Source organism: Artemia sp. Qi Xiang Cuo, chromosome 3 (genome assembly GCF_049724085.1).
Source record: "Artemia sp. Qi Xiang Cuo chromosome 3, ASM4972408v1, whole genome shotgun sequence".
NCBI lineage: Eukaryota > Metazoa > Arthropoda > Branchiopoda > Anostraca > Artemiidae > Artemia > Artemia sp. Qi Xiang Cuo.
The window spans coordinates 34,544,439-34,567,180 of NC_142796.1; the positions used below are offsets into that span (position 1 = coordinate 34,544,439).

At 35.7% G+C, this 22,742-nt stretch overlaps 1 protein-coding gene across 1 annotated transcript in view; it reads left to right on the forward strand.

Moving 5' to 3' along the window:
* LOC148954033 (roundabout homolog 2-like) overlaps positions 1–22,742 on the forward strand; it is a 218,984-nt gene that overhangs the window by 181,330 nt on the left and 14,912 nt on the right. Inside the window, exons 11-12 of the mRNA XM_089086894.1 lie at positions 14,494–14,713; positions 15,459–15,793. Of these exons, the coding sequence (XP_088943020.1) occupies positions 14,494–14,713; positions 15,459–15,793 (555 nt within the window). The remainder of the gene's footprint in view (positions 1–14,493; positions 14,714–15,458; positions 15,794–22,742) is intronic.

Genomic DNA, 22,742 nt, shown 5'->3' on the forward strand with positions numbered 1-22,742 from the left:
CAAATGAATCAGCTTAGTTAGATGAAGCTCAGAAATAATTACATTGAGAATTTTTTTTTCTAATCCAACAGTTTGTGTTAGTGAACTATAAGGAAAGAGTGGCTAGTGCTAACAGTAATTAAAATTCTAAAAAAAGAATTTTAATAACAATCCATGTACATAGAAATGACCACCTTTATTGTGAATCCAAATATTCATGATTCCCATTAATTTATTTGTGAGTTACCCTTCGAAGGCTATGAGCGTAAAAAAATTGACTGATTTTAGTAAAAGCGAGCGGCTTCTCCAAGAAAGGGGGTTTTATTGATGAAAATACGCCATTAAATTCAGTACATTAGATAACCGTATTCCAAAGATATATTAAACTCCTATCTACTAAAGTGCATTTATTTTTTATATTTTTTTCTAAGAAGAATGATCACAGATGCATCTTTTTTGTTTTGTTTTTGTTGTTGTTGTAACTTTTTTTCGAGGGTGATCGTGCCGTATCGCTGGTGCTAGTATACGGCAAAAGAGCTTGTTCATGCTTAAATTACGCAATCTAGTGCTATTTTTAGGAAGAAAAGAAGTCATGCCTGAACAAAGATGTGTGTTTTGCTATTTTGTCTTCCAAACAATATTTAAGCCCGAAGAGGGTCAGAATGTTAATAACTGAAAACTGACAGATGGTCGATTGATCCGAAATTATCGAACGACTATCTATTCTGTTTCTTATTTTCGGAGGCAAAATTGGCGCGCGGTGGCGCATTCTTTCTTATAGATGAAAATAGTCCATAGAAAATAAACTGTTTAAAAACTTGTGACAATGTGTCAAACCTTGTCAATAAACTTGTCAAAACTTGTTTATTGACACAAAACTGTGTCAATAAAAATTTTGTCAATGTCCCGCTCATACACAGTTATTGTGTCTATTTTAGTCATAACTGTAGCATTTAAGGCTATACGAAACCCAACAGTTTATCGTAACGAAGTGTAACAGCGAGGCCCGGTGATAGTAACAAAAACTGCAAATTTGAAGTTTAGAAACAATGTGCGAACAAAAAGAACTTACATTCTATGTTGATTCAAATATGTGAATAGTTTAAAGGTACCCATCAAGAGGGTTCTTGTGTAAATTTGGGTAGCTTCAAAAAAAAGGAGGGAGCATTCTCGTAAGGTGCTCTGGTCCTAGTGAATATCAAACCCCTAGTTGAATTGTAAACTGATTTGTGTCAATTTAATCTGACACTGAGAAATAAAAAGAATTTGGCAACTGTAAATAACTTTGTTAAATCTGTGTTTTTGTTCGGCTTAAACATATACCCCACTTGCTCAATTTCCATTCTGCTTATAAAGAGATATTAGCACAGAAAATGAGTCCTATTTTCAAGAAATTTATACCAGGAAATCCCAAATGCAAAAGCTCATGGTCAAAAATCTGAAGCATAGGTCTTAAGCAGCTAACTACAAAAATATGAAATTTTTAACTTTTTCTTAGAAAAATTGTCACGGATGCGTGTTTATTTTTCTTCAGGGATTATTCAATCCAATTACTGGCCTTGGTTGACTTTCTAGTATTTGGTAGTAGAGAGATGAAACGCCAGCAAAGTGCTGATTAATGCCATTTATGTAATTACCCGCCACAAAACAGAACTCTTGTTTCAGATAGGACTCTGTGGCAGCCAGCCACTTTAGAATTATGGAGAACCTAATTTTACAACCTTCCAGCTTCAGACATACTAGCCAGTGGTTGGGCAATGTCCCTCACAGAATGTCCTAAAAAATGCAGTCAGTTAGCATAAAACGTACAGTTAATAATGAACATCTATTCAATAATGTTAATTGCTTTACGATATCGCCTAGTCTCATAACAGCTATTGGGAGAACATCATTTCATCTTTTACTCATAAGAAAATTCGCACAAGAAAATTATGAGCACAAGAGTATTATGGCCTGACCAATTTGTATATGATAAATGACAGAGCATTCGACAAAGTCGCAAGTTTTTTCAAGTTTTTTCAGTTTTTTTTTCAAGCAGTGCCACAAAAGAACCATTTCGATTTTCACTTGAGTAAAATGCTACCTATAAAATTTTTGAGATAGACAATCTGTTCTGTTTAAAACTATTGAAAGTCATACCATATATACACCCTTTTAGCTTCAAATTGTGCCGAAAAGGTGCCAATTTCAGCCACTTTATGCCAAGAAACAAAAGTTAGGCTGGTCCTAAGGCCAAAATACGACAGATTGTTAATTATAAGATAGCCATTCGGTTTCAGGCTACAGAAAGGCCAGATACAAAGACTCTAGGATTTCAAGAACGATTCTGTTACAGTTTGGCCCATTTGTTCTTAAGAATATACCCAGTGACAACTCCCTTCTAATTGCAGAAACGAAGATTAAACAGAAAACATTATTTCTTAACTACTAAATCAATTCGAAAATATTCGAGCCTGTATATGCACCTAAATGAGCCCTTGTTGTCAAAATTATGTAATATAAAAGTTTAACTTTAACAAAAAGAGCAGGTGCCTTACGTGGAAGCATAGCCTCTCCCCCCTCAGTTAAATTTATATTACCCTGTGCATACAACTAAAAGAAAAACATATTTATAATTTTAAAACAAGGGTTTGTCCTAATGACAATAAACAGCGACACGAAAACTGAAAACAAGCAAAACTACTTACGATATGAAGGGGCCGCCACCCTTCTACCGGTTGATCCTCACGCTCAAGTGTGAATTTTATTTTCAATGCTTTAAGAATTAATGCTCTTGCATAAAAGCAGTAAACTTTTGAAAAAAATACCATCAGGAAAAATAAAAGATTCTAAAACATTTATATTTATGAAATTTGCTTTAAAAAATAGTATTTGTAAAATTTTAATAATTGAACGAAAATTCATATAAATTTAACAAATGGTGCCATGTGCTGCCCTCTAAAATCCTCTTTGAAAAGTGGCTGGTAAACTTTAGCAATAAGAGTGTGGTTCAAAGGAATGGCAACCCCCTCATATATTGTGTAGTTTGTTTTTGTTTTCAGTTTTAATTTTTTTCTTTATTTTCAATTATTTTTTTTTATGTTAAGACTCTAGAAAACGCAAATAATTCTGTTGTAAAAAACGCTGAATATAGAAAAAAAAGAATAAAAACATACAACAATAAAAACAAACAAAGAACCCTTCAAAAATATGGCATATCACTACCAATTAGTGTTTCAAGTAGAAGCTTAACTAATAATTTTACTTAAAGCTAAAAATAATTACGCTTTTACTTACATTTCAGGGTAATTTACTATGAAGTTTTGACACTCGTACAATGGTAAATAGCAATAACATCGGAAGTATGTTTAAAAGACACTCCCCCATTTCCTTGTAAACAATACTTTTTCCACTTCAATGGTATACTTATTATTTTCTTTTTCTAAAGGAGTTGAGGCATTAATTTATGCTAAGTAACGCCTTAAAATTAGTTCTAATTTTTTGTTGTGAGATCTCCTGTAAGTAATTTGACAGCTTTAGGTTTTTATACATGAATCAAGTGTTGTAAAGGGTATGAACCTTCAACTGAAGCTATGACTGAAACTTGTTTTGATGTAAATTTAGGACACTCAATTCAGACTTTACCTAGTTTTTTTTACCCAGGGATGGAAGGGGGGCGGGGTCAAGTTTTGTCGCACTGTTAATGATGTCAAAATAAACATATTATTATGAAGATAAATAAACACAAAACCAACTATAAATACAATTAGGACTACTTTCTAATATAATTTATCAGGGGAAAATATTTTAAGTCTAATCGAATATTAAAGCTTCATAGGTTTTCAATCATACTCATTTCTGGAAAGCTCCAAGGTACAAAGTAAACAAAGCCAAAGCCAAACAATCAATGCATGAGTCGAGGATTGCATTTTTGTTGTTCAACAAAGTATTCAAGGCTATTCTTATTCACTACATTTTTAAAAATGTTGAAAAGTGCTCAGATTTATTATATTGTAAACACTTACTGAAATTTCAAATAGAAAGTGGGATTTCCATTTTGACACATTATTTTTCTGTAAATGTTTTTTTAAGACTTAATGTCACCATAAAATAATGCTAGCAAGTTGAAAAGAAAAAAATGACACCTACTTCTTACTGCCAGAATTTGTTCCCACACCCATCCACTTGAGGCCACCACAGCGGCAAACACTCATTTTTCACCCCTAATACATCCAAATTTTTACTCGTTACTCCTTCCCATGGATACCCATGATGTTTTGAACCATGTTTTGAACCAAGACTGTTTGGACTGACCTAAGCAAAGTGATAATGTTTTTGCATTCAGCTATTCTTAATTTTATCCAATCAAACATTCGATCGGGTATTGATGATGAAGTTATTATTAATCATGCAATGGAGTTTTTTCCTGAAAATACTCTAAAAGATGCTAAAGTTGATTTATGGGCAGAAATATACCCTAGTAGCAAAACAGCACCAAGGAGACAAGGTGATAATGCCTCCGCTTGGCACGTGAAAGATATGATTGATTTGCTTCGGAAGTGCGTAAATGAGGAGCTAACATTGCCAACGTACGTAATTATTTCACCCACTGAAGTGCCTGTAATTATTGCTGTTGCTTATCACAAACTTGCTTCCAAAATTTGTGCTCTGGATAGTACCCTTAACTTCATAAAAGAAAAGGTAACAGCTTATAATTTAAATTTTCCGTCACTTCCCATTCCTTATGCTAGTCCTTATATTAAAAGCACTGCCGCCATTATCATTTCAAAAGTGCATACTAAACGTGACGACCCTTGAAAACGGGCTCATGCTATTTATAAAATCCCTGGCGATGAAGCTATTCACAGCATAAAGCCTTCTGGCGATAAGCTGCTTGTTCAGATTAGTCAATCTGCAGCAAAGATTTTCAGCGATGCGGTTCCAACCGTATTGAATAGATGTGACGTCATGATTCAAGAAAAGAAATTTCATGGCATTGTTAAGGGGGTGCCTGCTGATTGTGAGGCGGTAATTTTTAAGAAATGTGAAGGTGTCATCGACGCTGAACGTTTGGGAAAATCCCTGGCTGTGAAAATTACATTTGCTGATGCTGTAGCCCAGAGTAATAGCCTACGACTCAGGCTCAAGGTGGGCTATGAATCATTCCGGGTTTTTGAATTCCTGCGGCCGCCCCGTTGCTGTCATAATTGTCAATCTCCCAACCACATGAAAACCAAATGCGATAAGCCAACAAAACTTTGCCGGCTCTCATGTATCATCCCGTGATTCCCCTGTGTTTTTGATCCAAAATGCGCTAATTGTGAGGGTAATCATGCATCATATAGCCTAAAATGTCATATTCTGCGTGATATCCTGAGCAAACGTGTGATTCGGAAATGACTATCGAATTATTCGTCTCAATCTGCTCTTTTAATATCAATGGCACGAAAGATAAAGATGGCTCATTAAATCAAAAAATGAATGATTTTGACATTTTGTTCTTGCAAGAACATTTACTTCCGGCCATCTCCGTTAACTCTCTACGAAGAAGTAGCCACCATATTGTCTTTACCACCAATGCCCGAAAAACAAAAGGCCGACCTTCCGGGGGCCATGCATGTGTTATCAAACGATTAGCTACTCCTTTGTCACCTATCTTATTTCATTCCTCTGATAACATTATGGCAATACGACTTGGTCACCTTGTATTTATAAATGTATATCTTCCCTGCGATCAGAAACGCCTAGCTTCACTTACTAAGTTTTCTAATGCCTGGTCATCCCTTAAAACTCTGTTATGCAATATTGAAAAGTATGGGTATCGTTGGCTATTGATAGGTGACTTCAATTGTGATGTTCATATCTCCTCTACTCGTGCCAACTTAGTTTTAGATTCGTTGCCTATTGGTTACCGCATAGCATCCAAAGCTCTTAATTACAATTATATTCATAATAGTGGTACTGTGACCAATATTGATCATCCGATGTTCCCTGTTCTGTCGTTAATGTTGACGAAGACGAACGTGATTTTGACCACCTTCCCCTTTCCCTTACTGTGACATTAACCGCTGATCCATCTAATCATCCTTGTGCTGCTAATAAAAAATGGTGTATGAAACGAGAGTGGAGCAAAGCCAATTGGCCTTTATATATTTCTACCCTAACAGGTCTGTTGTCCTGCGTCGAGACCCCTTTTAACCTATTGTGCACGAGTGTTTTTTCGCCACAAGCCAGAGTGCAACTGAATGTTTATTATCTTCACTTGGTTAAGTGCATGAAACAAGCTGAGAATGTGGCTGTTCCCCTTGTCCGGGTTAAACTCAAAACTCGAAGTCCAATTTGGAAAGAAGACCCGGGTCTTAAAGCCGGCAAAAATCGTGCTAAACTCTGGCTTCGCATCTGGATTGCGTGTGGGCGGCCCTTGCGAGGCCAAGTGTTTGATATAAAGAGTAAGACAAAAGCGGAGTTTAAACGGTATCTTTGTTTGGTTCGATATAATGGTGCTGAGTTCCCTAAAAGTGCAGTACAATGGAAAGAAATCATTAATACGTCTAAATTTGATTCATTAGGGACTAGTGATGTTATCCCAGTTTCGTCTTGGCTTGGGCATTATAAAAGTATTTTTTTTAAGATTGAGTATAGTGTTCATTATCATTTTCAGTGCTTAATTTCTAAATTTTTGCCACCTAAAGTTTTGCAACGTCATGTTATTCCCGTCTCAACTAAAAGTATTGTTAATTGTATGCTTAAACTTAAGTCTAAATAAAATGATCTTGATGCGATTAGCGCTCACCATTTACGTTGTGATTGTCCGGCACTAGTCGCTCAGCTCCAGTTACTTTTTCAGTTCTGTTTATCTTTGTCAATTGTGCCTGATTTCTTCCTTTGCGGAACGGTAACTTCGATTCTTAAACGCGGAAGAGACTCTTTTGATTGCAGTTCATATAGGCCCATCACTGTTGCTTGCAATATTAGTAAGGTTTTGAATATGTTCTGCTCCCATATATTATTGAACGAACTGTGAAAGACTCTAACCAATTTAGATTTCAACCTCGTATTGGGTGTCAACATTCGCATAAGGTTTTAGCTTCAACTCTTTATGATGCCCAGTCTAAAGGTTATGAATTACATATTTGCCCTTTGGATTCATCTAAAGCCTTGGATAGTATTTGCCATGTACAAATGTGGCACTCTTTGTCAGAGTTTGGAGTGAACCCTTCTGTCATACATGTACTTAGATTTTGGTATAATAATTCGTTTCTTCATTTAAAATCTGGTACAGGGTACTGCGGTAATATACCAGTTCAATCTGGAGTACGACAGGGTGGGGTGCTATCACCTTATATATTTAATGCTTGCATTCAAAATGTGTTATTAGGAATCAAGCCTTCGGATTTTTATAATTTATCTGATGTGTCTTATATTGCGTATGCGAACGACCTGCTAGTTTTAAGCCGAACCAAGTCTATTTTGGCATTATTGGTGCTAGTCCCCGAAGCCACGCCACGCCGACATGACGGCGGCGAATGTGTGATTTAGTATCAGTGACAGCACACTACGAGGCGAGCTAAAATTTTTTTGGTGGTACACCACTAATTTTAGCCCAACGGCGCGCCACGGCGCGCCGATTATTCCGATTAAAAATAATAATAAAATTTCACATCACCAAGCATGGTAAACCATGATTTTAGTAAGGATTTTAAAATGGTTGGCTATAAACATAAAGGAACAACATAACTTACTTGACGTACTTACTTGTTGTGTTTATGTTAAACATCGCATTGTTTCTTTAAAATCCCGTGTTTAGTCATTTCTTTCTTGTTAATTATTTGAACTAATGTGTGTATAACTTTCAAAGTTTGAAGTTCCAACATCTCCTGTTCATCAAATACATACGAAAAGGAAGTGAAAAAACAAAAGAAATAACAACATCGAAAAGACACTGCATACATGTCAGATACCATGACTTAACAAGACCAACTATTTTAAATCAGCGATTACATAACTTCAGTTACAACTGATGTAACAAAAGTGAGTTTGTTCGCTCCGCCTGGATCCATTGATCGTTTTGCAGTCACTATCAGTCCTGTCGTGCTAAAAAGCCGTTTAGCTGGGGCACATGTGGCCGGTATAGCCAGAACTTGACGAGCGTAAACTGCCACTCGCGGGATCTGATGCTAGTATTGGACCTTGGGGTTCCACAGATGGGCTTTCCGCAAATGCCGCAAATGGGCTTCTTCTTTGTATCTGCTGAAATAAGTTGTTTTATAAGGGAGAACAAACCTGCACCTTTACCATAGGGCTCCTGTGCCCTACACTACAGGAGGAACTAAACTGCACCTTTACCCTCTTTTCTTATCAACACGGAATAACCCTCCAAAATTCTTTTCTGAAAGAAGTAGTCAAGTTATAACGTTTCAAGTCAAAGTTTAAGGCTGCTTAAACTTCAGTGTGCTCTGCTAACTGTGCAAAAAAATGTAATTGATTTCTATAGATATATTTCTATACTAGCTCTAGATAATCTACCAAGCGGGAAACTACCATAAATCAGCATCGATAAATAAAATTAACCCGAAACGTACATAAATTACAGTAAATAACCGAGTCAAACTTAAAACGAACAGAAATTAACATGAGTTGGGCTCAAAACCCTTATGCCTATGCAAGACAGAGCATGATTTTCACTTTACTGAAAAAATATAAATGTGTTTACTTTTATAACTTTAATAAATCAAATATTATTAACATTTTAATTACTAAAAATCAGTATATGTATATTAAACTGACAATGTATATTCATTTGTATTTTTTTCTGTAAAGTGCAAATTATGTTCTGGCCTTGGGAAGGGATTGGGGTTTTGAGCCCAACTTATGTTAATTTGCTCGTTTTGAGTTTGACGCGGTTATTTATAGTAATTTCTGTTTGTTTTGGGTTTTGTTTATTTATCGATGCTGATTTGTGGTAGTTTCACGCTTGGTAGATTATTTGATTTTAATTTTGCTCATTTTTTGTTTAATGGAGTTCTTTACTTTTCTTTGAAAAACTTACTTTGCGGAAACAGTTTTTTAATTAATTTCTGTTTGTTTTATATTTACATAGTCTTTTCAGGGAAAAAGAAAATAATACTTTAAATCTTTTCGTTTTTTTAAGAATTTATAGTTGGGCCTGCAGTTTGTAGGCTGGAAAAAAATTTTCAGAAGAATTTAACAACATAGACTCTTTTAAAAATCTGAACACAAATAGTAGTGTTTAATTTAGTTTCATACCTCCTGTAGTTGACCTGAAATGGAAAACTTGATAACATTCGCAAAAAAATTTGTTTACTTTCTTTGATAGCTTGGATACACTTAAGCTATTTTGATTTGGTCAAATTTTAAGAGCAGAAGAAACTCCAAAAGTTGGAACATAATACCCTCAGTTGTTCTTGGGATACTGCTGAGATGCCTTATGGGGAATTAGCATTAACACAGTGCATTTTGATTTAATCTTAAGGCAACATTTACTTTTTAAACATAAATGAAAATCGGAGGTTGGGCGTGGGAGGGGGATTAGTTTCCCTCCAATCATTTTCGACTATTAAAAAGGACATCAGCGCTTTCTATTTTCAATCGAAAGAGCCCTTTTCGAAGTTCCTACGACAACTCCTTCGATACGAAGTGCCCTGGTCTAAACAACAACAACAACAACAAAATGATACATTATACCAACATTGATCTCTACTAAAAAAAATGTCAAGCCTTCGAATCACATTCGATTATTAAAAAGGGCACTAGGCTCTTCAATTTCCAACCAAATGATCCCTTTTTGAGTTTCTGCGGCAACGCTTTCTATAAACACCATATATGCCTCCAGGGCATAAATTACAACCCTTACCGTAAGGGCTGTGAGGGTGGTTGTCATCGTCTAAGACCTAATTTCCAGAACTTTCAACTACGTTAAACACAATGGCTATCTCAAAATTTTTACTGGATGTGTTTCGGGAAATGGTGGGCGTGGAAGGGGTGTTAGTTGCCTTCCAATCATTTTCGACTATTAAAAAGAGCACAAGCCACTCAAATCTCTAATTAAATTAGCCCTTTTCGAAGTTTCTACAACTTCTTCGATATGAAGTGCCCTGGTCTAAAGGAAAAAACAATAAATACATTGTGCCAACATCGTTCTTATATACCCCCAGGGCATAACTACAAAACCCTTGCCTTAAGGGCTGTGGGGGAGTAACCTCCTCAAAAAATATATGTTCTCTTTGGAAATCAGTTACTCTGAACAAAATGGCTATTTCTAAATTTTGATTTGGATGTGTTTGGGGACATATTGGGCATGGAAGGGGTGTTAGCTGCCTTCCAGTCACTTTGGACTATTGAAAAGGGCACTACGTATTCCAATTTCCAATCAAATGAGCCCCTTTTGAAGTTTCTACGACAACTTTGGTACGAATTGCCCTGGTATGGATAAAAATAATACATTGTGCCAACATTGTTCTTTACCTAGACAGCTTGATTGCGCTGCCTATGAAAACATCCTGTATTACCTAATGCTCCTTTACCTACCTCTTTTCATCCGAAAAAATCAGAAAGAAAACTTAACAGAATATTAAAGTGGAAGGTAGAATTTTTGTTTCAATAAAAATTTCTTCTTCTCCTTTCTACGAATCGATATACATGGCGAGCCCAAGATGAAAGTATTTATCTTTAAGACACAGATTAGCCGGGATGACGGTTGAAGCCGGGAGGTCGATATCGATAACCAAAAAAGAGAGAAAAAAACAAAAAAACGGTGGCGTATTAGTGACGCCGCCGCCGATAGAATCAGCGGCGGCGTCAGCGCGCTGATGCAAGCTCGGCGGCGCGCCGCCGTCTTTTTTTCGACGGCGCGACGCCGACTTTTCGGCGTGGCTTCGGGTTCTACCGGTGCAACGTATTTCTATGATGTTTCGGGATGTTGGTCTGTTTTTGAATTTTGATAGATGTGAATATTTAGTTTTCAATCCCAAATCACCAGCTCAAAATTTGTCCTGTGTTTCCTTAGTAATTCGCAATATTGCGAGTTTACAGTGGTTAGGAATTAGTATTTGTTCTACACTCACTTTTTGTGACTTCAAGTTCTGAGAGATGTTAAAGAAAAGTTGAAAATCGGATATGTGAAAATTGTACCTAACCGTGGAAAATATTCACGCCGAGCTTTAGCTAAAATGTATTCCACATATTGTGACCATTCTGTCTTGTTTTTAAGTGGAATGTATTCGTTATTGAATAAGAATGATTTGCGCCAGATCTGTATCGCTTATTTTAGATATTGCAAATGTTTATGGTACATCCCCACTTCATAACGTAATACACGTGTTATTGAGAAGTGTGGTGCTACCGACATTATCCAATCGTTTGAATTGCTTAATAATAATTTGACAAGAAATGCCTTTGTGCCCCTAGGCCCAAACCATAATATCATCCGTGTGTTTTTGTCAGTGATTAAGGTTTAAGTTATCTTTGTTTCTGTGTATTTGATTCATTTTTTTTTCCTTTTTAGTGTGCTTTACTCCGCTTGTTTTATATAAAATTGGGTCATAAATAAATTATTATTATTATTATTATACACAATTTCCCTTCGACCGTTTCTTATTATGACTTTTTGCAGCCCTATTTGAGCAAGTAATGTTTTTCATTTTGCCCCAGATGGATAAACAAAAAGAAAGTTTTTTGGCAGCCTATCATTCATTCATTCATCGATTCATTTGTCCACCTATAAACCGTTGCCTAGCCTACGAAAATGAGATAAGCCACATTTTTCATAGAAATTTTTGTTCTATATACATTCAAGCAATGGCCTATAACTATCCTCAGACAATTCCTCTGCAAAGCATATAGCATATCGACCCCAACCCTCCGAGCTGCCAACGTTTTAGAGCCACGCTCTACCACTGTCATTAGGCCTACCATTGATTTATTGACCAAGCCATTATTCATAGACTTATCTTCCTATTATTCCGAAATTTCCTTGTACAGCAAAAAGAAACACTTTGCACGTTTATCTGCATCCTTCAATGCACCCAAAGTTTTCTTAATAAGTAGTATTTAAGCAAGTAAAACTATCCATTTGGTTGTTTTCTTATTGCCTAACATCATATTTTTCTTTTCATTTATTCCTATTTTACATGGTTTTATGTCCTTAACATTAACTTTCAAACCTATTCTCATAACCTAAACTATCAAAACTTTCAAAAATTCACATTTCCCCAATTTTTTTAGTAGGATACTCAAAACATATGTGTAATCAAAATCCAGTAGGTTTTTACATTCATATTTGAAACCATGTTCTTCCGTAACCTTTACTATCTTCATTGGACAAAGTCCTCCAAATTAGTCCACATAAACTGGGAAAAGAACTTAGCTCCTGAATTCACACCGAACTGAATACTAAACTAGTCAAAAATTACTATTGGTTACTGTTCAACGACGAATTTATATATATTCCCAAACTATTCTAATGCATGCATCTCGCTTTCTGTCACATCACATAATGACAATACATCCTTTTTTGTGCTATCTCCGAAATGAATGCATTTAGAGGCCTCAGATGAGCGTGTATGGAAACCCTCAACATTGTTGTAGAAAGGGCGAATCTTGGCCAATAGTAACCGAAAAGCATTTTTAAAGGAAATTTTGGCTACCCTTAACAGGAGTTTGTAATCCACAGTTTGGAAGACAAAAGGTAATCGAATTGTTGCAGGGGTAGTCTATCAAGCTAATGAAAATTATCTGTAAGACTATATGGGCTCTTATGGAAATCAATGCTGATTAACATGTAATTTGGCACTGATAGCGCCATCTTTGAATGTTATACTGAATCAAAAATGCTACTTTAGGGTATCATTTATGAGAGGGAGGGGATTAGAACACTGGTTATTCTACCTTAAGAAATAATATTATTAAGGATATTTGCTGAAACGGATCTATACTCGATTAAATACGTAGAGGTGCTAGATCAGATAGTGCCATATAGAACTAAGACCTGACATTTTTTGGTTTTGAGACTGATTTTTAGAAATATAGGCACGTATGAAAGGTAATGTTGACTGCCTTATACCCTTTGTAATTTGTTGTTGATATTGCAAAGTTTGGCCGGTATATGACATCAACAAGTGCCACTTTTGGGTGCCGTTTCCTGAAAGAACATAGTATATAAAATAGTTGGTTCCTCGACAAATCTTCAACTGCAGGTTATGCCGAAATAACATACTTATATCAATGAATCCCTTGGTTTCAGATCATGGGCACCCATAAGCTGAATTTTAGGGGGGAGCTTACCTGATCTAATCGGCGCTTCCAATGCTGTATAATAGAAATCTCAAAACGAAAATATAAAAATATAAGGCAGTATCATTCAGCCAGGGGGGCTGGAACCCCCTCTGCCCCCCATATGGGCGCCCGTGTTTCAGATCCATCCATTCACCGATCCTAAATTATGATATAGCTTAGAATTGCCCTTTGGGAAGGATATAAACTTGCTCTAGAAATAGGAAAACCGTCCTTTTTCAACGATTTTCAAACAATTTATTTTCAATCTAAAAAACCATGTAGGCAAAAATATAATTATGTCGATAGATGGAATTGATTCTCAGCTAGTGAATGAAGTCGTAAATATGTTTAGAAATTTTTTTACATTTTTAAAGTCGTAAATTACTTTTAAAAATTGGAACCATAGAAGAGGAAAAAGACAACATACTAAAAATTGTATCCAGAACATAAACCTTAAGGAAGGTATTATTCCCGAGAATTGCTTGAACAGATATACGATCTGGATACATAGTGCCAGATGAGGCAGTGCCACATACAGTGCCAGATGAGGCAGTGCCACAGACAGTGTCATGGAGATGAATAAGGACTTTTCGGGAAAATAATGCCAATTATATATCACTGAGCCTAAGGAATTCTCAACCATGAACCCTATAGAATGCATCAAAGAAGTGAAACCCATTATTCAATGCTGAATTTTAACGAAAATACGCCTTGACTTTTTTCTGTATCTTTTGCTTAGTTAGACGAAGAACTTTTCGTCTGGTTTAGATTGTGTTTTTAATTAAAGCAACTAAAATTTAACAAAAACCTGTTTGCGATAAAATTTAAGATCCCACACTAAAAATAAGAGAGAAGAAATTTGGTGTAGCCCAGGAAAAGTTCTTAAGTAGCCTAATAATCTTTCAGGTTCATAATAGTCTCTCAGCAGCTGTGATATAGACAATGTGTAGGATACAATAAGATCATCTTAAAAACTTGATAAAAAAACAAAAACATTTTTTACCCCCCAAAATAACATACTTTTTTCTACTGTAGTAAGAGTAATTTTTGTAAGAGGAAAATTACCTGGGGTACAAGGGGGTGGTAGATTAAGTCCCTTAATCTTCCCCTCTTTAATAAGCCACTGAACATCATTTTTAGTGGTCTTATGAATGATTTTAGATCTTAATTGGTCTTAAGTGAATGTCAAGTGATCTTAGGGATGATTCTTGCAGAAGTTCCATAATCTTTGTATGTTCTCAGGTTATTGAATCGGAAGTTCGAATCGACTCAATTATAATATTTTGGCAACTGTCAGAAGAACCTGAATCCAGTCTCACAATATATGCAGTTGAGCCGACTATATACTCCATTGTCATTGGGGGTCTTGAGCCTGGAAGTACTTACGAATTCTTCCTTGTGCCAACATCAAAGGGGCTCATTGGAAGACCAACAAAATGTCGAGTTACTAGAACCATTGAAGGTAAAGTGTCTTCAGCTATAATCTTAAAATAAGTTTTGGATTATTTATTGCAAAAAAAGTGCCTGTTTGCTTATTAAGTAAGCTTTAATCTAAGTCCTTTGCTAACCAGAGATTTTTTTTTTCATAGTATGTTAAATAACTAAAATTTAAATTAAATGACTTTTAGAATTTCAAGGGATAAAAAAGAAAGCAAAAATAAATCACCCAAACAATCATTAATATCCTGTTTAGAAGAACTACCTGTGGCAGGTTTTACTCAATTTGAAAATCCAAATAATTCAAACTCTGAATTTTTTTTGACAACGGAATAATTTTTTCCATCGTAGTTTTTTTTTAGTACCTTCTTTCATAAACCTCCCTGTTTTTCCACATTTTTCTTTTAATATTATATCAATCATAATTTTTTATCAAATATATTGCATATGGACTTTTTCAGTAAAAATAAGGGTTGCACAATACTTTTGTAACAGGTATACCAAGATTTTTAAAATCTAGAATTTGTATGACATTTTTTCTTCTTCTATAAAATGGTTAGAATACTGATTTGCAGCCCTTAACTTCAAAATTTTGTGTTTTCCTTATGTGACATTTTTGCTCAACGGATTAGTTTACAGAAAAGTAAACTGCTAACGTATCAAGTGTAGTGGATTGTCATCCCCGCCTTCGCTGTATTCTTCATAATTGAATTCTACTCTCCTTAATATTCTCTTGAAAAATAGCTCATTACTTCCTTTGCCTCTTTCAGAGTTACCATTACCTTTGATTGATCTTCAAGTACGACCGATAAATTCCAGTACAATCCAAGCATCCCTCCGCCCATCGCTAACTTTTCTCTCACAAAGAAAATATGTCATTTTAATAACACCTGCTCTTCAACCATCAAGTTCACTCAACACAACTTTGTTCCCTGACACTTCTGTTTTACTGATTGGTGGACTGAAAGCAGCGGAAAGTTATGCAGCTCAAGTTTACGCCGTTGGACGAGTGGACAGTGTTGCTGTATCTCCTTCAATTTCTTTCACCATGATGCCAAATGGTATCACGAGTGCGGTTTCTGATGGACGTATGGATGAAAGTGAGGTATGATCTCTTAGGTCTTTCATTAGGCAATGTGACTTATTAATTTTATCTTTCTTGGTGAATGAAATAGACAAATATAAATTATGGGACGCACTTTATGCACACCAAATGGTTCATGCATTTAGTGGTTCATAGCACCTAAAATTAATTTAGGCATCAGGACATGTTAAAGTAACAAATTGTAAGTTTAGGAAGGACTGTCCCATATGGTGATAGCCATTATGTTGCTCCTTGTCATTTGCAACAAATGTTTCCAAAATTAATCTTGACTATATTCGTCTTTTAAAGTATTCGTGTCTGATCGGATGGGTTCTTGCCGATAGACAACTTAAGAAAAGCTAAGACCCATGGCTCATAATGTAGATGCATAACTTGAATTTTGTTGTCTTTATTGACTCATTTAATAAAGATAATTTCGAAACAGCGTTTCTGCAAGAATTCTTAATGTAACTTCAAAACATTGCAGAAAAATAAGCACTCTAAAAGTGTCTAAACACTATCTTGTTCTTGACAGTGTATTAATTTTGAATAAGAAATTAGTTCTTATTAGTTCGATCATAAATCATAATTTTTGATGATTTTAGGTTTTCAGCCTGTAACATATGGGATTTGAATAGTCATCTTTCTTGGATTTAAGTATAAAAAGCAACTCTTACTTTTAGCCATTTCTTGGGAATATAGCCTAAAGTGAGGCTGCTCTGAACAATCCAAGTTTAATGGGTGTATAATTTTCCCATCTTCTTCAAGGTATGATGGGATATACACTATCAGCGCCAAGGGATTAAAAGGTCAAAAATCATCCATAGCTTTTTTGACCCAGTCCTTCCTCATAGTCTATAATACCAGCTTATCCTTAAAATTGAGTTCAATATTGTATGGGGGCTTAAGGATAATGTTTTCCGGCCTATTTATATTTTATTTCAGGCGATGGTTACACCAGGTAAGGTTCTCCCAACCTGGGTTAGAGATGTAAGTATAGAGGGCAAAATATAATCGTGTTCGCATTAGGAGCAGCAACCTAGTAAAGGACGAACCACGGCCCATAGTTACCGAAATTTAAAAACGTGTTGAAAAAAAAACTGGCAAGTGAAGAAAGATTGTTTTTCTAACTAATTCAGGAATGGTAAATATTATCTAAATGATTCTTAATTGTAAAATGTTATTTTGAAAACAAATTTATGAAAATTTATAAAAAAAAAGCCTGAAACTCCCTGAAAATGGGTCAGATCGAAAAAAAAATTACACCAATGGAATTGCCTTGGTTGTAAACCATATACAGGAAACCAACAGTCCCTTGCTTGAAAAACAAGGAAAATCACTTTTTTGCGTGGGTAGCACTGATGTGTCTTCTAATTTTCCTTTTTTTCATCCGCTGCTAGTGGAGCACTGGAACGTCATAAAGAGCTGTTTATTGTTCGCCTAAAAGAAACTGTTATATCTAGTGCCTTTAGTAAATAAAAAAAACACAATATGTAAAATAAAATCATTTGTTTGACAAAATTATAAGTATAGAGGGCAAATGTTTGGGCCAGCAGTTCATCCATTCCTGGTGTTGGCCCTTAGGCAGTCAAATGTTCAATGCCTCTGGCAGAATCCATATTGGTAGTCACCTAAAAGTTCATTTGACTCCAGGTACTGATAGATGATTCGAAACCTTTGTGTAAGCTTTCCCGATGAAGAAGAGTAGGCTAATCTGATCTCACGCTCATTGGATCGCCATCTGTCTTGGGTATAGGAATGGCATTAGTAGATTTCCATGTGCGTTGAAAGGTTCCAGAGGAAAAACACAGGAGGAAAAGTGATGACAAAGATCCAGTCAGTTTGGCACTGCAAGTCTTCGAGATACTATTAGGTATATTGTCAGGACCCGTGGACTTGATCACATCAAGACTGTGCAGAAAGAGAAGGACTTTAGGAGTGAAATAGGTCACACGATCAAAGACAGCATCGAATTGATCAGGTAAACTGGAAACTTCTTTACCGTCATCTTTCAGATTTTGGCAAAGAATTCGGCAAACACCTTGGCAAAAGCTTCGGTTTTTGTCTATGGGTCTTGAACAATAATTCTGTCGGTAATTTTTAGGGAAGGAATTGAAGTTCCTTTAGATGACGATAAAGCCTCTTTGACAATTATTCACCGGGTCTTAGCAGAGAAATTGTTTAGCTTGGTCATGAATTTCTCTTTTGTACTGACATTGTGATTGCCGAATCGTGCGAACTGTGTCCTTATGGACTTCTATGGTTTCAAGTCTGTCCTTTTCGCTTTTTGAGGGTAGCCATCGCTTGTGTATCTTTTGTTTTGATCGAATAGTATTTTACAATGGAAGTTGAACCAAGGTTTATCCTTGCTGGATACCTGCATGTTATGGTATATATGTTGCCTTGTATTGTATATTTTATTAACCTTTCTCTAAAGAAAGGTTAATTTCCTATTCGTCTGAAAGAGGCTAAAGTTATTCCGATTCGCAAAGGGGGCTTAAAGACAGATCCGTCTAATTGGAGGCCGATTTGAATATTGTCCCTGTTTGATAAGCTTTATAAGAAAGTGATGCATCGTCGACTTTATAACCATCTTATTACTTTGGTTTTTCTTGGTGATACCCAGTTTGGATTCAGAAAAAACCACTCTGCAATATATGCAGTCCAGCACCTAACAGATTTCATTGATAGTGTTGTTTAAAAAAGTGTAGTTGAACTTTCAGTATTTATAGACTAAAGAAAGGCTTTTGACACGGTGGTTCATAAAATTTTATTGCGTAGGCTAAGCCGTTTAGGGATCCAAGGGGTTATTCTGAAATGGTTTGAACCATTAATAACGTCTGTATTCAAAATTCTATTAAAAAAACTTTTATCGTTAAATCTGGAGTGCCTCAGATTCAGTGCTTGATCCACTTCTTTATCTAATCTACGTTAATACCATGCGTTTTTATATACCGGATGCACTGATAACGTCTTCGCTAATAACACGATGTTTACGATTACAGCTTCTTTTCTGAACCAGTTAATTGAGAAGACAAATAAGGCCTTCGCTGAATTGAATAGTTTTACAAGTTCTAGTTATTTGGCACTGAATATTTCAAAAACGAATTTCATGACATCTTGTAGAAAAGGAGTTCAATGTGTTAATGGTGAATTTTTAAAGCATGTAAATTTGTTAAGTACTTAAGCTTTAGTCTTTAGTCTAATTTCTGTTCGTTTTAAGTTTTAATGTCGTTCCTTACATTCAGTTAAAAAAACTTGTTTTTTTATTCAATTTCTGAAAGTTTTTTAATTTAATGCAGCTTTTGATTTTGGCTGATCCTATATGAATAATTAGAATGAAATGTGCATATTAATTTTACTTATTTTGGCTAAATGGCATTCTCAAAATTTTGTTCTGGCGTAACTTACGAATTAACTTACCTAACGAACTTCTATATTTTTATGTTTTTATTACGTATATTAGGGAGTTCATCCCTAGTCAATACCTCGCTCTTTACGATAAAGTTCAAATTTTGTTCGAATCACAAACCCCTGAATCACTAAGGCCGGTTCATTAGAATAGATAGCTCTTTTGAAAGTACTAAAAAAAATTTAGCGTAAAGGGCGAGGTAATGACTAGGGGCGGAACCCCCTCATATATGTAACAATTTCTGCTTGTTTTAAGTTTTAATGTTGCTCCTTACTTTCAGTTGAAAAAACTTGTTTTTTTATGAAATTTCTGATCGTTTATAAATAATGCTGGGAAATCTGGCGCCCCCTTCACAGAAATGTCCCTTCCCCCAAGGAAACATCATCCATGGAAAGATTCTACCCCATAACCCCCTCCTCCGACCATTTCCCCCACCAAAAAAAATCTTCCTGAAACGTCTGTATACTTTCCATTAACCAATACTATATGTAAACAATGGGCAAAGTTCATAACTTGCAGCCCTTCCCCCGGGAAATGTGGGGGATTAAGTCATCTTGAAAGACATATTTATTAAATTTTCGACTATGCTGAACAAAATGACCATCTAAAAATTTTAATTGGGTGACTTCTGGAAAAAAATGAGCGTGGGAGGGGGCCAAGTTGCCCTCCAATTTTTTTGGTCACATGAAAAGGGCACTATAGGAGCTTGAAACTTTTATAATAGGGTTCTCTGATACGCTGAATCTGATGGTGTCATTTTCATAAAAATTCTATGACTTTTAGGGGTTATTTCCTCCTTTTTTCGAAAATATGGCAAATTTTCTCAGGCACGTAACTTTTGATGGGTATGATTAAACTTGATAAAACTTACATATTCGAAATTAGCATAAAAATCTGATTCTATTGATGTATCTATTGGTACCAAAACTCCGGTTTTTAGAGTTTTGGTTACTATTGAGCCGGGTGGCTCCTTACTTACCACGAACTGTTTGACTAAGAACTTGAACATAGTTCTAGAGAGTGTCCCATGGCAATTCAGGTCCTTACAAATGATTTTATTATTATTTCATGTTTTCGTGTGACTTTAGAGTTTGCTGACATTTTTAAAAGAATTGAAAACAGTTGATCAATAGAGGATATCTATTTCTAGCAGCAAGTCATACGTGAGGAGTTTATTAGTATATTAGTGTCAATAGCCTGAAGCTATGGTTCCACAGGAAATTTGATCGATGGTTTATGCCTCAATCTGAAGCTTATAAAGTAGGGGAATGCGGGAACGTCTTGAATTGTGGAAAGCTTTCCCGGTGCATTTGTTAAAAACACCCAAGAGGAAACAATTTCCGTGCTTTGTTTTCCTTCCATCTTAAAGTACGATGGCTATACTCACAAGCATTGTATCTTGCCCCTAACGCAGTAAAACTAAATAGTCTTTAAGAAAGATAGCAAAATCTATGACGCACCCAGATAAGATGCAGATGAGACTGTAAAAATTAAAATCGTAGAGACCGATCAATGTAGAAACCTGAAACAAACTTTGATATAGATGGGGTGGTTAATCATTGAGGCTGAATCAGCCGGTCTAACCTTACTAATAGAATAGTAGTTCACAAGTCTTCTGTTCTAGCTCTCTAAAATTAAAGAATAAATTATCTGAATTTCTTGTTTTTTTTTTCTTTTCAACCTTGAAGAAATTTAATACTGAATTCAGGTTACAGTTGAACTTTTTTTGAGCCGTCCTAGTCGAGGGGTTATCATGCCAGACTGGAAATCTCTTGTCCTTGAGGACAGGGGTTCGAGTACTGGTGTTGCTGGTTATTTGGTTTAGAACAGATGTCAGTAGTGTCATTCTATAAGCTCAGCCAGAGTCGACCCAGCTCTAAATGGGTACCTGGAGAAATCTGGGGAAGGTAAACAGGAAAGGATGTGTGAAAGAACGGGATGGCTGCCTCCAACCCCCCATTGCAGTTCCTGGCTGAAGGGCCATAAAGTGGAGATTAGTACCGCCGGTAGTGACTTCAATGCAGTATTATTTACCTTTTTTCTTAATCTGATTTTTATATATTTTGTTCCGTTATCACTGTGCAAGCTCTTTTTCTTTCGGAAGAAGTTTGGTCTTTTAGCAATGTCAAATATACCGGTGAGTGCGTAGGATTTTGTTTTGGAGATACGATAAATAATAAATAAAAACAAAAAAAGAAACACTAGGTAAATTATATGAACAGCATGGGACTTAGTTTTGGATAACCTCTAGCGAATTATTTTGGCCTGGGGCCTTAATTGTTGCTATTCGGTACTAACTGTGTTAAATTGCCGCTTAATTAAGGTTCTATCTCTTTTGTCATTTGATTTGGATGCTTGAGTTATAAATTTTTCTGTCGAATAAGCCGTCTCCAAAATTGTATAAAAGATTTGAAGCGGGACAAGTCCCCCCGCCCCCCCAAAAAAAAACACAAATCATACCACTTTGCTTACCATCCTTCTATGGAAAAATAGGTTATCCCTTGTAGTTTTTAGAGACAGGAGCTTACAACCTCCTAACAATCTCTAAGGTTGATTTCGATGGTATAAGTTTCATAAAGGTCACAGCTGAATTTGGGCAACAATCCTTAAATCTTTTTTCTTAAATTATGGAAAATTGCTAATGCTTGATGGTAAGATATTAATAGGTGATAGTATTGGGCTGTCTTTTTTCTAATGTTATATATTTGCCTTGAAACCGAAACGATTAGTAGCCCTTGAGCATAAACTGTGATGGAGATTCAATCCTATTTGTGATTAAATGAAAAAAAAAATGTTTTATCAACTGAAAGGAAGGAGCAACATTAAAACTTAAAACGAAGAGAAATTATTCCGTATATAAAAGAGGCTTTCCCTCCTCAATACCCCGCTCTTCACGCTAAAGTTTTTACTGCTTCAAAAAGCTTCATGTTCTAATTAGACGGCCCTTTTGTTTCTGGAGTCGTTCTTAAGGAGTTGTGACAAAGAGTCAAACTTTAGCGTTAAGAGCGGGGTATTGAAGAGGGGGCACCCCCTTTCATATGCGGAATAATTTCAATATTGGTTTTAAGTTTTAGTGTTGCTCCTCTCTTCAGTTGAAAAGCTTGTTTTTTTATTTAATTTCTGATCTATTTTTTAAATAATGCTAGGAAATCCCCCACAAGAAATCTCCCTCCAGAAAAAAAAACCGTTTATTTCCCAATAACAAATACTATATGTTCGCAATGGGAAAATTGCGTAACTTAGTGCTCACAGCCCTTTCTCCAGGGACTAGGAGGGGTCTTGTCATCCCCAAAGGCATAGTTATCAGACCTTTCAACTATACTGAATCAGATAACAATCTAAAAATTTTGATTAGATGACTTTAGGGGAAAAGGGGCGTAGATCTTTTTGGTCACTTAAAAATGGCACTACAACTTTTCATTTCTGATCAAATGAACCATATTCCCATATTCTAATATAACTTGTTTGGTAGGTTCCTGAACTTTAAGGAGGATTTTCCTCCCTTTATAGGTTTCGCTCACTTCTTGATGGGTAACACTAAACTGAATGAACCTTATA